This window comes from Aptenodytes patagonicus, chromosome 1, assembly GCF_965638725.1.
Source record: "Aptenodytes patagonicus chromosome 1, bAptPat1.pri.cur, whole genome shotgun sequence".
Classification (NCBI taxonomy): Eukaryota; Metazoa; Chordata; class Aves; order Sphenisciformes; family Spheniscidae; genus Aptenodytes; species Aptenodytes patagonicus.
Genome location: NC_134949.1, coordinates 13,184,829 through 13,199,053, shown reverse-complemented (window position 1 = coordinate 13,199,053; position 14,225 = coordinate 13,184,829). Strand labels below are relative to the sequence as shown.

The window sequence follows — 14,225 nt, the reverse complement described above, 5'->3', positions numbered from 1 at the left end:
AAAATAGAGAAATTCATACTATTAGGAAGAATAAATGTGATAGTTCACTGTCACTTTTTATAACTTTCAGATTTAAGTTTTTTAGATAAAAAGCAGAAAATACAGATATGATACTAAATCAGAAAAATGTCGGAAGTCTTTAAACGTATTCTGATCTGCCATTTGACATATCTATCATTAAACTTCGACAAAATCCCTACTGTTGAAGCAGTGGTAACTAGGAATAGTGTGACGAAAGAGATTATAAAAATGTCAGCATTGAAGCATCTTTCATGATTGTAGTTCCAATTGGCTATGAAAAACTTGCTTTAAAAACTTCAGTGCTCCATTCTGCATTTTGCACTGCTAATCTTTTTATTTTTAAGACACTATAGTGGCAGGTTGAGTGACCTTTAAAATTATGGTTGAGGGATTTTGATATATTTTTTTTATTGACGTGGATTCTGGAAATATAAAGCTTTATAGTGTGTTCTTAACAAATTAAAATAACTTCTAACACACCTAACTGTTTATGTTCATAGTGCAGGGTGTGGAAGAACAGGAGCCATCTGTGCCATAGATTATACATGGAATTTGCTTAAAGCTGGGGTAAGGAATCTTAAAAGAAGGAATTTTGTGGCATTCGATCATTTCATAATAGTGATTGAGCTCCCAAATGTTCTAAAATAGTGAAATGTTGTAAGACGTTCCAGAACTCTTGACAGGTTGGATGTTTAGTTTCATTGCATTCATGCTCTAGTATGAACTTACTTTCCTTTGACAGCAAGTTTTTATCTTAAAAAAGCCACTGTAAAATTCTAAATATTTTTTTAATATATTTCAATATGAAGTGATTTTGAATTCAACTTTTTCAATGTCTCTGCTTAATCTCCTAAAGCCTGATATTTCAAGTGTACAGGGATAACTTCATTCTGGGGTTTTTAGGTTATGAAGCATCACTGATGTTGCAGTGTCATATTAATGCTTTCATTGGATGTCTTGTTTTCAAAATACTTGAAATGCTCTCATCTGGTCTAAATCAAATGTTTAAAGCCAGTTCTGGAGAGTAATTGCTTTTTAAAAAAAAATTTGAATAGGTGCAACATGGAAAGAACAGGTTGGCTTTACCTACAGAAGTTAAATATACTTTTGGATGTCTAACAGCTTTTGTGTTGCTGTTTTAACAAACAGTTATGTCAATGTAATTGACTTCCTTCTGTATTTCAGAAAATACCTGAAGAATTCAATGTATTTAATTTAATACAGGAAATGAGGACACAAAGGCATTCTGCAGTGCAGACAAAGGTATAGTTTGTTTTAAAATGGATCTTTATCATATGATAATATACCATCATTCTTTGTAAAGATCTCATGCACTAATTTTTATCTGGTAACCTACTCTAGGAGCAGTATGAACTTGTCCATCGAGCCATAGCACAACTGTTTGAAAAGCAACTGCAAAAATACGAAAGTTGTGCAGACTGGAAGATTGCAGATGGAGTGGTATGTGTTTTTCCCATATGAGTTTCAATCAGTTGTAGCTGTTAGCTTCTGATCAAGATTTTCCTGTAAAGTCTAGTTTTTTTAAGTTAAATGTTCAATGGTGTTAAGGTGCATACAGAACTTGTTTGGGCTACAAGTGGTTTTTGCTGAGACAGCTAGCCTGTACTCAACTTACGCTGAGGACTTGGTTGTAAAAGTTGAGTCAGATAATTAAAGGAATATTTACCACACACATACAAAATGCAATTGCAACGGGGGAAGCAATAGAAAGAATTCTAGTATGGATGAAATGCAGGACTCTAACTCAATATTTAAATTGCAAAACATGCCTTTACCTTGGTGAGGTGGCAGTAGTTGACAGCTGATCTGTTGCTTTGATTGGCATTACTTACCCTAATTCTGATGCATTGGCAGCAAATGAAATCTTGTCTAAGCCTGACCTTCTGCAAATTACTTGTTAAAGAGTATGATAGAGCAAGTTAAAAATAAAACTCCAGCGTACATATACATATTTATATAAATAAACATATACATATTTAAATAAAAATAAATATACATATTTAAATGTAATATTTAAATAAACATACATATTCAAATAAATAAAAATAAATAAATACACCTATGTGTATATAGATGAATTCTATCTGATCTATGCTTAGGTTAAACTCTTGAAAGGGAAAAACTTCACTGAAGTTTTTCTTTTCTTCCTTCCCCGCAATGTGGTGTTAGGCCCAGTATTAAACCAGTAGATAAGCATTGATCTGACTCTTCAACTGAGACTTGGATATTATGTGCTGTTGTGTACTGCCTTGGTCTTGGCCCAACACAGCCTTGTTGTAGTTGAGCAGGACTGGCAATGAATGATCCTACTAAGTTCTCATATTGTGTTGAAGTACTGTTTGCACTGGAACAGACTGGGGGAAAGAACTTTAAAATGCCTTTGTCAGGAAGCTTCATACTCTACCCTTTTAACAAAGGAAAAAATACCAAAAACTTGGGAAAATAATATTCTTCATTGGTAATCACGGTGTTTGAGGATTTTTCTGTCTTTCTGTCCTTCCACTTTAAATTTCATGTCCCCTAGGTTTTTTTCCCTTTTTTATGTTCAGATACGGTTTTTTGGCTACTACTGGGCACTATGTGAAAAGTGGCTTTTTGGATCAATATATTCTTTCTTTACCCCCCAGTCCAGAACTGCGTACCATCCTTTATCCTTGGACTGTGTTTTGTTTATTCAGTAATTTTATCAGTCCCTTCAGTACCTAATTGGTGTAGGCTCTATAGCTCTCTAGAGGGAGGGTTCTGAAGATACTACTCATACTTTGAAATATCTGGAAGGAATTTTAAGTCTGCCTTTATTACTAAGCATCCCTTTAATTTTAGGGGTTTAGCTGTTCTATACTGTGCTTTCTAGGAAGTCTAAAATGTTATTCATTCTTGGAAAAAAGGCATATACCCTTCTGTTAAGTCCTAAGAATTTATATCAGTTCATGCAATAGTTCTGAGGTCTTTAGTCATGACAAGAAACCTGATGGACTAAATGCAATATGCATAGGGCAGGCTGTTTTAATTTGTTACAGGTTTGATACTCAGCCTAGCTGGTCTGTGAATTTTCATTTTATTTCTGAGGAATGAGCATGATAGGGTTTGGAATGTGCAGATTTATTAGCTTTGTACAGAAGTGATTCCTAATTACTTGAGTTTCAGTCATAAAATAATAGGCAGATCAGTCTACTGTATCTTCTGGTTATTTGACTTTGATCTGACCTGTGTCTGCACTCTTACATAGAATCAAAAATGTCTCTCATTATTTACATGTATTCCAGAATATCTGATTAAGGAGGTGACACAGTATGCTGATACTATGTCTGTAACAAAGGCAAGTGCTGTCTGTAGCACATCTTAAGCGATTTGAGTGACTGAGTAGTAAAACAAGAGTAAATAGGTTATGGATAGGTAATGTGCATGGGGGTGAGACAGGGAGAAATCCCAACTCTGAATATGCAGTGATGGAGTGTGAGTTTTGACTTTTGCTTGGGTATGATCTTGGTTGTGACCAATAAGTTGTAAAGGAAATTGAATTTTAGCAATTATTTGGAAACTAATAAGAGCAGGGAACGTAATGTCATTGTGTGGATACCTTGCAACTTGAATACTGTCTGCAGGTCTGGTCTGCTTATCTCAAAAGCGTATTACAGAATTCAAGCATTAAAAATTTGGACAAGGATCAAAGGTGTCAGAAGGCTCCATCTAAAGAACAGCCAGATTGAGTTGGAAAAGAAATGGCTGAAGTTAGGTATGATAGAGGCTAAGTAACAGTGAAAAGCTGATTTCTGTTAACCTTTTCTAAAGGATATTAATGAGACCTGGCAGACTTAATATAAAAGGAGATAGTTCTTCATGCAACATGAAACTGCAGAGCTCCTTGCAGCTGAAAGCCTATAGCTTTGAGATGAATATCTCATCATCTTGGAATCTTCTTCCGTGAATTTGCCCAACCTCTGACCTATGAAATTCCAGAGTTGCAAACTGTTGGAGAACATCCTAGGGAAGGATCCGTGCATGCCTGCTCTGTCCTTATTCTTCCCTGTAAGTTCCCTTTTGGTTACTGCTGGAAACAGGGCAAAACGAATCTTTCAGTCTGACTAGGTACAGCTTTCTTTGTGTTAGGAAATGATGCTTCTTCATATTGTAGCTTGAACATTTCTGCAGGAGGGTTGAGGAAAAAAGTCTCATAGGTAAAGAGTTCCTGTATCTAAAAATTTGGTACTTAAAAACAAATTTGCTACTATTTGTTTGTTAGTTAGGAAACTTGCCTTCAGGGAATTAACTGGTGTAGGCTTAGCTTCTGTTTTCATTTTATAAGGTAGTCTTCTACCTTACATATTGGGTTAAATATCTGCTTGTAGCTTTAACCAGATTCTCAAAAGTTTGAGGCTCGCTTGAGACAGTGTTTTTGCTATTCTGAAAAAGCTCCCTTTTTTCCTCTGTGTTATGTAGCATCTGTTGTATATAATACCTGGTTTTCCCCAGAAATGTTCTAGTTAGTTTTTTAACTAAGATACATCCCAGAATGTTTTTTTGTTTTTTAAAAGGAAACAAACTGATGCAGAAGGTTTTCAAATAACTTTATTAAATATAATGTAATATCCTAAGGTTCCTTCCCAGATCTTACTCTGCCTGCAGATGCTACAGCAACTGTAGAATAGTGTACATGTGAAGGGGTTTAATTATGTTCAGTGGAAACAATTCCAAATAAAAGAATGTGCCTACTTTGGATATATTACTGTTAGATATATAGGAGATACTACTGAACTGAAGAGGAAATTTTCTTTCATCTTTCATTTATTATATTTTGATAGTACTCTGAAGAGTTGGAGTACTCTGTAGGGTTGGTTTCATTCTTCTGTTGTCTTGTTGCTTTTCCCATTTCAAGCAGTGTTTGAAATGAATTGAGTTACCTCAGCTTTGTAAGCAGTGTTTGCCAGTAACATCACAGTAAAAAGTTAATCTGATTGGCAACAAGTAGCAGTATTCATAGGGAAATAGCTTAGACACAATCCTGAACATGTGTTCCTGTGAATTTGCCAGCTTTGCCCTGCTGGAAACAATACTGTAAAAAGTCAACAAAAAAAACGCATACAGTGTTTGCGAATAGCCTTATAATAGGGTTAGAATTTCTATTAGAATTTGACAGAAGAATTCAAAACCATGTACAAAATACACATATGATATATATAAAAGGTAGTAATTGTATACTCTTACCATATAGTTATACATTTTGTGAATGTATAGAACTATAAATGTGCTTAAAATAATGCTAAGTGTGGAAATGAAATTATATGAAGAAAAGCTTTCTTCAGATACTAGATAGAGTACTTTCAACAGTCCCCACAGTAGCCAAATTTCAGATCAAAGATGAAATTGCTGCTCAGAAGCCATTTTTTCTGATAAGAAAAGATTCAGATGCTAAATTTGGTGATCAGAACTATTTTTCTACACAAACCCACGCCGCCCCCCCCCCCCCCCCCCCCGCTGTAGTAGGACCCTTTTAAGTTATGAAACAATTAAATTGGAACTGAGTCTTGGACTCAGCCCCCTTCCCACTGAAACTCTTGATCATATTGTCATATATTTGAAGTTATTAACTGTGTGCTTCTCACCATCATTGGTTTTGTTAGTACTACTGTGAAAACATTGCACTTGGTTTTGTGTTTGGAAGCTTTGAAACATATGTGAGCTGATTAGTCTTGATCATCTGATAAGGTATCAGTCAGATTTGTATCAGTAGAATATTTTGTGCGTTACCTGAGAGGAATCGCCATGATTTGAAGTGAACCATGGTTGTTTCAGAAAGTCCGAACCAGATGGAATTCCGTGAAGCTGGATGTTCTGTGTGTAGAAAAAGGACAATTGATTAAAAAACAAACAACAAAAAGTTTACTATCTCTTTAAAAATACTTCTTGTTGAATTTTGTCTCTTGACAGTAACAAGCATGTTACAGTACTGCAAGTCCTTGTTTTATCCTTATCCGCTAATAGAAGCTTGTATTAATAAACACTTTCTCCAAAATATGGCATTGCTAGTACTCTCAAGTATCTCATGTATTTCTTCCTGTAAAAGTGACAGAATTCTGTTGCTGCGGCTGATTGCACTTTTAGAAGCTGTGGAGGAATCAGCTGCTATAAGAAGAATGTTGATATTCAAAACGTTAGTGGTTTGGAAACTAAGTGAAAAGACTTCACTGTTCAAATTCTCTTCACTGTTTTGCAGCTTGGAAAGAGTTTTTTGGCCATTGTAGCATTCTAAAAAATCATATGTCTTCAGAGACATTTACCTTGTTGCCTATGCTTGGAAAGTTTCATTTAATCTGAATCATTTGAGTGTATCATTTCAGCCTGAAGTATTTCTCTTTTTATCTGCTGATGCTCTGTGGTTCCCATGCTGCTTTATGATAAGGGCAAAAGGAATGCCTCAATTCCTTTTAAGGGAAACCATGAGATTACTTCTGGAAGAGTCTTTGCAGTAAATTTGCTAGTACTTTACCAGTACAGAAAGCTTCTGAATGATATTAAATGTTTCTAGTGTAAGTTCCAAAAGAAAATTATGCATTGCAATTCCTGGGCAAAAGGTTTTGAATTGTAGGCAATGCCTGTGAAATCTCAGTCTAAAACTGTGATCCTCTATTTGCTCAAAGTTAGTGACAGCTCCGTTTGGTGATTCAGCCATTGGAGGAAGTAGATGGGGAAAAGACCCACCCTTGGGAGATGATAGCACAATTTAGGTCACCTCAGCAAGTTGAATTCAGACACTGCATCTGCCATGAGAATTCCTTGTTTCTCTGCATTACCACAGGAACATGACTTACTCTGCATTGTTGTAGGCTAGATGTAATGTGCAATTCTAAGTATTTGACTTAAGGTCTTTTCATTTGTTAATGTAATCTTTCATAGATATACACGTATTTCATATATGTATATGTATCTGTAATTTAACAGAATACCTAGAAATTCCTAACTATGAGCATTTTCACTTGACCTGAGTAGCTGCTCCCTCAAATCAGCAAGGACATTGGAACTCTTGAACTGTTTGGCAGTTGATGCATATAGAGGCAAAGGTTGGGGAAAGCTCCTATTCTTTTTTTTACCCACTTACTGTTAATGCTTCTGTTTTCTTACAGTGAGAAGCCTGCCACAATAGGATAGGTGTCTTCTGTAAGAAAGCAGGGCGCTGCACTGAACACTTATTTAATTGACTGGATTGCACATTTGTTAACCCATTTTAAAAAAAAAAAAAAAATTCTATATGATGACCCTTGTGAACTGCGTATGTCGTCCTGGTTTTTCTAAGCTGGTACTTTTGAAAATCATATTCTGCCCGAGAATGCAACATCTGTCTAGAGAAGCAAGAGAGTGTTGACTGATGTCGATAAGCTGTGATTAGGAAGGCTGGAAGGCTTTTTCTTAATACTGCCATCTGCTCTTCTCAACGGATGTGGTTATTCCAGTGAGATACCCTATATTTACTTTTATAGATGAGCTTCCTCTGTTCTGCTCTGTGCTAGTTGTTCTGCATGTTTGCCAATTCACTTATTTTGATACATGACAGAAGGGGAAATCTGTGAGTTGGTATCACTCAAGGGTGCTCAAAATACCGCTCATTCGCTATCTCTTGTGACACAGAACTGAGAACAAGTAACAGACTTGCTCTGAAGAGTTCAGCAAGCAGTATTTCTTCAGTTAAAAACAAGAACAGATCCAGTAGTAACTGAGCATGATTACTTCAAAATGCTGCAGCAGCATAAAGTTGATAGGAGCACTGTTTTCTTTCCTGCATGGGTTAGTGCATTTGGTTACTGCCTTAAACTTTTATCATCTTCAACCTTTGAAGTAAAAATCCTTTACTTATGGGGAATGAGTTGTCTAAAAGTAAACAAAGCCTTCACAGAAACATCAGTCCGTTGAGCTAGTTAAGCATAGTGAAGTACCTCTTTTTTGGTGACAATAATTCCTGTAACATTCTTGCTCCTGATTTAATGTGACTAGAACAGAGTGAACCGATCCTGATTTTAACCTAATGCAGAAGTGAAAGCGTTTGAGCACACATTTGCCTGAAGCTTTCCCAGAGTATGAAGTTGGGGTAACCACTGACTTCTCTTCTGGGGTTGAATTTAAAAGTAACATTTTGTGTGTGTGTTTTATTTTGGGTTGGGTGGTTTTTTTGGTTTTGGGGGTTTTTGTTTTGTTTTTGTTTTTAAAGAATTGTTTTTGTAAACTCTCTGTGGTTGTGTATGTGCCTCAGACATTTGAGTTTATGCACATTTTTTCAATGTATAGCCATACATTTTATTACTAGCAGCAAAAATGGCAGTGCCTCTTGAGCTACTTCTGCCTGTCTCAACTAGTATACAGTAAGAAGCTGTTTCATAGAGTTTAAAAATACTTTGACATATGTTAGCTTCTTTAATAGGCTTTTTCTTCCGCCTGGGAGAAAAGCGTATCTCAGGAAACATTCTGTTCACAAACACTTCACTTCGCAAACACAGAAGGACAGGGATGCAGCTGCTGGTTGGTTTTCTGGACAAGTCAGTCTACACCACAGCCAACAGGCACACCCTTTCCCTTGCCAGTACCTTTTGGAAAACTGAGTGCATAAGTAAGAAATCTGTTCCTCAAAACTTCGGTGCTGGCGGAAGTGAACTGGAATACTTTTCTGATCTGTTGTAGGATGGAGAAGTTGGTGGTAAGGGGGAGGAACTCCTCCTGTGGAGTCTCACTCTTTTTAATATCTATGCCTTATGAAACTTGGATGTGCTGTGGTGTTGAAACAAGGCGAACAGCCCACTCTGTTCTCAGGATGCAGTTGCATTAGTTTCTAACTCTAGTTGCTAGTACTTATGATTAAGGGGGCCTGTTCAGTACACTATCAATGTGTTTAGTGCTATCCATAATAATGACTACATATGGGAGAGATTCAGAGTTTACTTTGCACAACTCAGGGAAGCGGGGAGGAGCATGACACAGCCATTGAGCAGGAAACTGAATTGCTGCTGTTGGATACTGTGAGTCTCAGCATCTTTGGCACCAACCTTCAGACCGGTACTCTGCCTGAATGAGGGCAATAAAATTCGTTTTCATGTATGTTAAGTGCAAAAGGGTCTGTATGGTCACCCATTATCTGATGTCAAAAAGCTGGAAATTGCTTTTCTGTATGTTTGAGAGGAGGCTGGTAGAGGGCTTGGATGTCCATGTCCCATGGTAATGTTTCATTCCATCAATGACTAGGAAAAAAAAAATGAGTTTTGTTTTTTTGTTTTTTTTTCTTTTTTAAATAGCGTGTCTGCAACAGTTTGCAAATAGATTGTAAAAGTTCTTTGAGCCCTTAATGTTTTTCACTAAGTCATGGAAAACTGACAAAGGACTTAAAAGGGTACCTTTGTTCCTAGATAAAATAATGAGGTCCTGCATTCAGTTTACGAATCAAGCATAGCCTTCATAACTTTTTTTTAATATCTTATTAGCCGTTTTTGTCATTCTTTTTTGGACAGTGACTTTTTGGACACTATGTCTTGATGACAACACTTTTTGTTGAGAATGATTGTTAAGGTAGTGCTGATGCAGTAAGTCTCTGAAGGTGTTTGACTTGCAACCAGTGTTGTTTATTAAGAAGCTAGAATGATACAAACCCCAGTACATTAAATGTATTAAAACCTACTTCACAGTACACGTCACTTTGAGAGCCAACCAACGGATAATAATCCTAGTTCAGTAAGGTACAATGTGATCAGTTGACCTGATATGGCTATTAGTTTTTTTATGCATTACCCCAGGAAAACAAAAAATCATTATTAATAGAAGTAACAGACTTAAAGAAACAATGTATTGTGACATAAATACAAAAAAAATCTGGGCTATTTGGCAAGTTGAGCAAGGGTGTGCTTTAATGTTGCAAAATGCAAAGGCTCAGATCTGGAAACAAAAAGGCGCAGAATTTGGTTTGGAACAGAGGCTTTGCATGTGGTCTACATGTCTAAGCTCCACATGTAGTCAGTGGGGCCAACTGAACTGTTACGTTTATCCCCAGTTTACTGGCTGATCGCTTATTGGTGGATGAAAAGCTGGACATGAGCCAGCAATGTGCGCTCACAGCCCAGAAGGCCAGTCGTGTCCTGGGCTGCATCCAAAGCAGCGTGGCCAGCAGGTCGAGGGAGGTGATTCTGCCCCTCTACTCCGCTCTGGTGAGACCCCACCTGGAGTACTGCGTCCAGCTCTGGAGCCCTCAGCATAAGAAAGACATGGATGGACCTGTTGGAGCAGGTCCAGAGGCGGGCCACAAAAATAATCAGAGGGATGGAACACCTCTCCTATGAAGAAAGGCTGAGAGAAGAGAAGGCTTTGGGGAGACCTTATTGCAGCCTATCAGTACTCAAAGGAGGCTTATAAGAAAGATGGTGGCAAACTCTTTAGCAGGGCCTGTTGCGACAGGACAAGGGGGAATGGTTTTAAACTAAAAGAGGGTAGATTTAGACTAGATATAAGGAAGACCATTTTTTACGCTGAGGGTGATGAAACAGTGACACAGGTTGCCCAGCAAGGTGGTGGATGCCCCATCCCTGGAAACGTTCAAGGTCAGGTTGGACGGGGCTCTGAGCAACCTGATCTGGTTGAAGATGTCCCTGCTTATTGCAGGGGATTTGGACTAGGTGACCTTTAGAGGTCCCTTCCAACCCAAACTATTCTATGATTCTGTGAAAACCAACCAACCTTGGTTGACTGCAATGGTAGCTTCAGTTGTGGTCATCTAAATGTAAGTGGCTTTTATCTGCTAATTGAATCTCACTCCAAAAAAAACTTGATCGTTACAGCCAGTGGTCAGCAAGACAATGAACTCCCTGTGCAATTTGTCTGAAAGGGCTAACACAAGCCATTGATATACAAACAATAAAGTATTTCTGCTGGAGTACTTCTGGAATACTGCATTGGACAGCTAGTTAATGGGGGAGGTTAGTGAAGAACAATAAGAAAGTTTAAAAGATTTAATTTTTTTTCTTCACAGGAAAAGCTTCACTTAGTGCACTGAGGAATAGAATTTGATAATAGACTCTTCACACTAGTGGACAGTGATATGATAACTGTTTTAAGACTAGTAATGGAAATTGAAAACATGTAACTAATTAATCTAAATTTAGGTGAAGGTGGTTATCTGTTGAGATAACTTAGTTATGGTTTACCTTCCAAAGCTGAAATTACTTACCAAATTCAAATGCAACTATCACATTTGAAGCAGAGATTAACAGAGAATTCCCTTTTGTGTTCTAAGACCAGAGAAGGTCAGTCTCTGTCACCTAGTCTGAACAGGTAGGCTGGCAGATAGTAGACCCTGTTGCATGAAACTGGTATTGTGCTTTGAAATATATTACAAAGATTGGGGATGTTTGTGGTTCTTTTTTAAAATTACTTTTCAGAAGAAAACTCCTGCAAGAAAAGCCTTTAGGTAAAATACATATTAAACTCAAGATAACACTAAGGTCCTCCTTGGTTTTGTTGGATCTTTGGCTGTGGCATGTGTATGGAAAAGGTATATCAGCTTTAGACTCTTGTGTGTTCTGTTTTTATTTTTATACATGTATACGTATTTGTACTGAGTCTGGATGGGTTGGAGTTAATATTCTTCATAGCCACTCTTGGGGTGCTGTGTTCTAGATTTGTGACCAAAACAACGCTGAGACACACTAATGTTCCAGCCATTGCTGAATGATGTTTGCACAGTGTCAATGCCGCCTCTGTTTCTTAGTCTGCCCTCCCAGTGAATAGACTGGGGGGGGGGTGCGCAAGAGGTTGGGAGGAGACACAACCAGGCAGATGACCTGAACTAACCAAAGAGATATTCCATAATGCCATATAACATCATGCTCAGCAATAAAGAGGGGAAAAAAGGGGGGTTTAGTGAGGTTAGCCATCTTTTGCTCAGGAGCTGGCTGGGCATAGGTCTACCTGTGGGAGGTGGTGAGTGATTGCTTTTGAATCACTTGTTTTATTTGTTTTCTTTCTCTCTTCTCCCACTTCTCCTTTGCTTACTAAACAATTTTATCTTGACCCACAAGTTTTCTTGCCTTTCCTTTTTCCCCCTCCTGGGGTGGGGGAAAGAAGTGAGTGAGTGGCTTTGTGGTGCTTAGCTGCCTACCGGGGTTAACCCACAACAATATTTTATATGTATATGCATATAAATGTGTATGGATACATATATTTATAAATATATACATATATAAAATATATATCTTACTTATGGTTCTCCTAAAACGAAATAAAAATCTTCATGCTTTGCTGAGTAAGTTAAACTTCATTGTATGAAAATGGGAGATGACTTGAAAGTGGTTTAGGACAATGCATTAAATCTTATCCACTTGTGAAATTACAGTAGCTGAAACTCTCATTTTCTTACTGCACTCTAGATTAATTTTATCTTCGATGGACTGATTGTACAAGTGAAAATAATTAGACTGACTGGAAAATAAATGCTTTCAATATGAATAGTTTGGAGGGCATAAGGGAGCTTGCTCACTACTAACCTGAAAGATTAGATTTTGAGGATTTTCTCTAGTGGATCATACAATTACATGCAAAACAAAATGTTTAGTCAGAACAAATTTGAAGTTGGGTACACAAAACATAATATTGTGAATTTAGAGTAGAATTTAATCTGTGTGTAATTCTGAAAGTGATCTCTATATGACAGCCAAAAATATGTAATATCGTCATACATTATTTTCAAGTGTCGTTACGGATCTTTGGTCCTTACAGTTTAAGTATTGTGTGTATCAGCTTTACAGCCATGAATGAAAACTTTTTCTTTTAATCAGGATGAAAATAATACAGAGAATGCTGTCAGTTCTTCAGATGCTGAGAAACAGGATTCTCCTCCACCAAAGCCTCCACGGACCCGCAGGTAGTTAACTATGTTAATGATACTATTTTAAGCTGACAGATTGACATGCTTCATAAATAAAAAGCAGAATAAAACTACTGATACTGTAAAGACTTTTAAGATGCAATTTTTTCTATTTATAAATAGAAATATACATAATACAAGTAGAAGTCTTGTAATTGGCTCTGTAAATATAAGCTTTAATTTCTTTGCAAAGTATGTGTTTGAATATACCAATCTTGCAACGACTACATGTGAGTAGACAGGCATACCCTTTTAGTAGTCAGATATGTTAATCTACCTGTGCTTTAATTCTGCTAGGTGATAATAACAAAACATACTTCAAAATAGGCTCAAATAATGACTGAACTCTCATTTTTGGAGGCAAAAACATAATGAAAAATATGCATTTATTCAAGAAAACGTTACCTCACAGACAAGTACTGCTATTGACTAGACTATGCCAACAAAATGCTTTTCTTATTGAGAGGAAAAATTGGTCTCACCAATCCTTTCATTCAACAGAGTGAAAAAAATCCTCTCTAGCTCTTAAAATACATCGACTCGACTTCAAGGAAGCCAAAAGTAAATCTGAACTAACAGATTTGTCTGCCTAAAATGGGTACCCAACCTGAGTGTTAGCTAAAGAAGCAACTCTCCTGAAGTAAGCACTGAAGTTCCCTAGCTAGTTTCTGGAAGACTTATAGGACCTTTGGCAGGTGATCTTGCCTGTGCTACATTGCCTGTAGTTAAATAGACATTTAAGGTAAGCTGAAGTTGTAGAATGACATAAGAAACCACCAGCCAGTTAATATTCTTGCATAACTTTTAGTCACATAAGGAAAGTAGTTTTACTGCTTTAAAATATAATCAAACTGGAGTAGTGCAAGGTCAGGTTGGTAGTGGGAATTCCTATTCATTTGATACTTTAATGGTTAAAGGTAGAAGATGAGAATTAACCCCTTCTTTCCACTACTGCATTTGGCAGGGTACAAATGATGTGGTAAAGTGAGCCCATTTTTGAGGGGCTAGGAAGATGAGAGCAGTGATTATACAATAAAATGAATTTTAAATCATAAAATATTCTAGGTTTGGTAAAGGAGGAAGTTTAAATATGTGCGTATGTATATAGAAAATGTAATTGGATGTAGAAAGCCATTTGAAAATTGGTGACTTGGAATGGGTAGCAGTGTGTGTATACTCAGTATTGCAACATCATCATAGAATCATTGAGGTTGGAAAAGACCTCTGTGATCATCGAGTCCAACCATCGACCCACCACCACCATGCCCATTAAACCATGTCCCTAAGTGCCTCA

The 14,225-nt window shown here is 37.1% G+C and overlaps 1 protein-coding gene across 2 annotated transcripts in view; it reads left to right on the top strand.

Moving 5' to 3' along the window:
- Positions 1–14,225, top strand: part of PTPN12 (protein tyrosine phosphatase non-receptor type 12) — an 80,201-nt gene that overhangs the window by 47,573 nt on the left and 18,403 nt on the right. For both annotated transcript variants that reach the window (XM_076364196.1, XM_076364188.1), the window contains 4 exons: positions 522–588; positions 1,207–1,284; positions 1,384–1,482; positions 12,843–12,928. In XM_076364196.1, the coding sequence (XP_076220311.1) occupies positions 522–588; positions 1,207–1,284; positions 1,384–1,482; positions 12,843–12,928 (330 nt within the window). The remainder of the gene's footprint in view (positions 1–521; positions 589–1,206; positions 1,285–1,383; positions 1,483–12,842; positions 12,929–14,225) is intronic.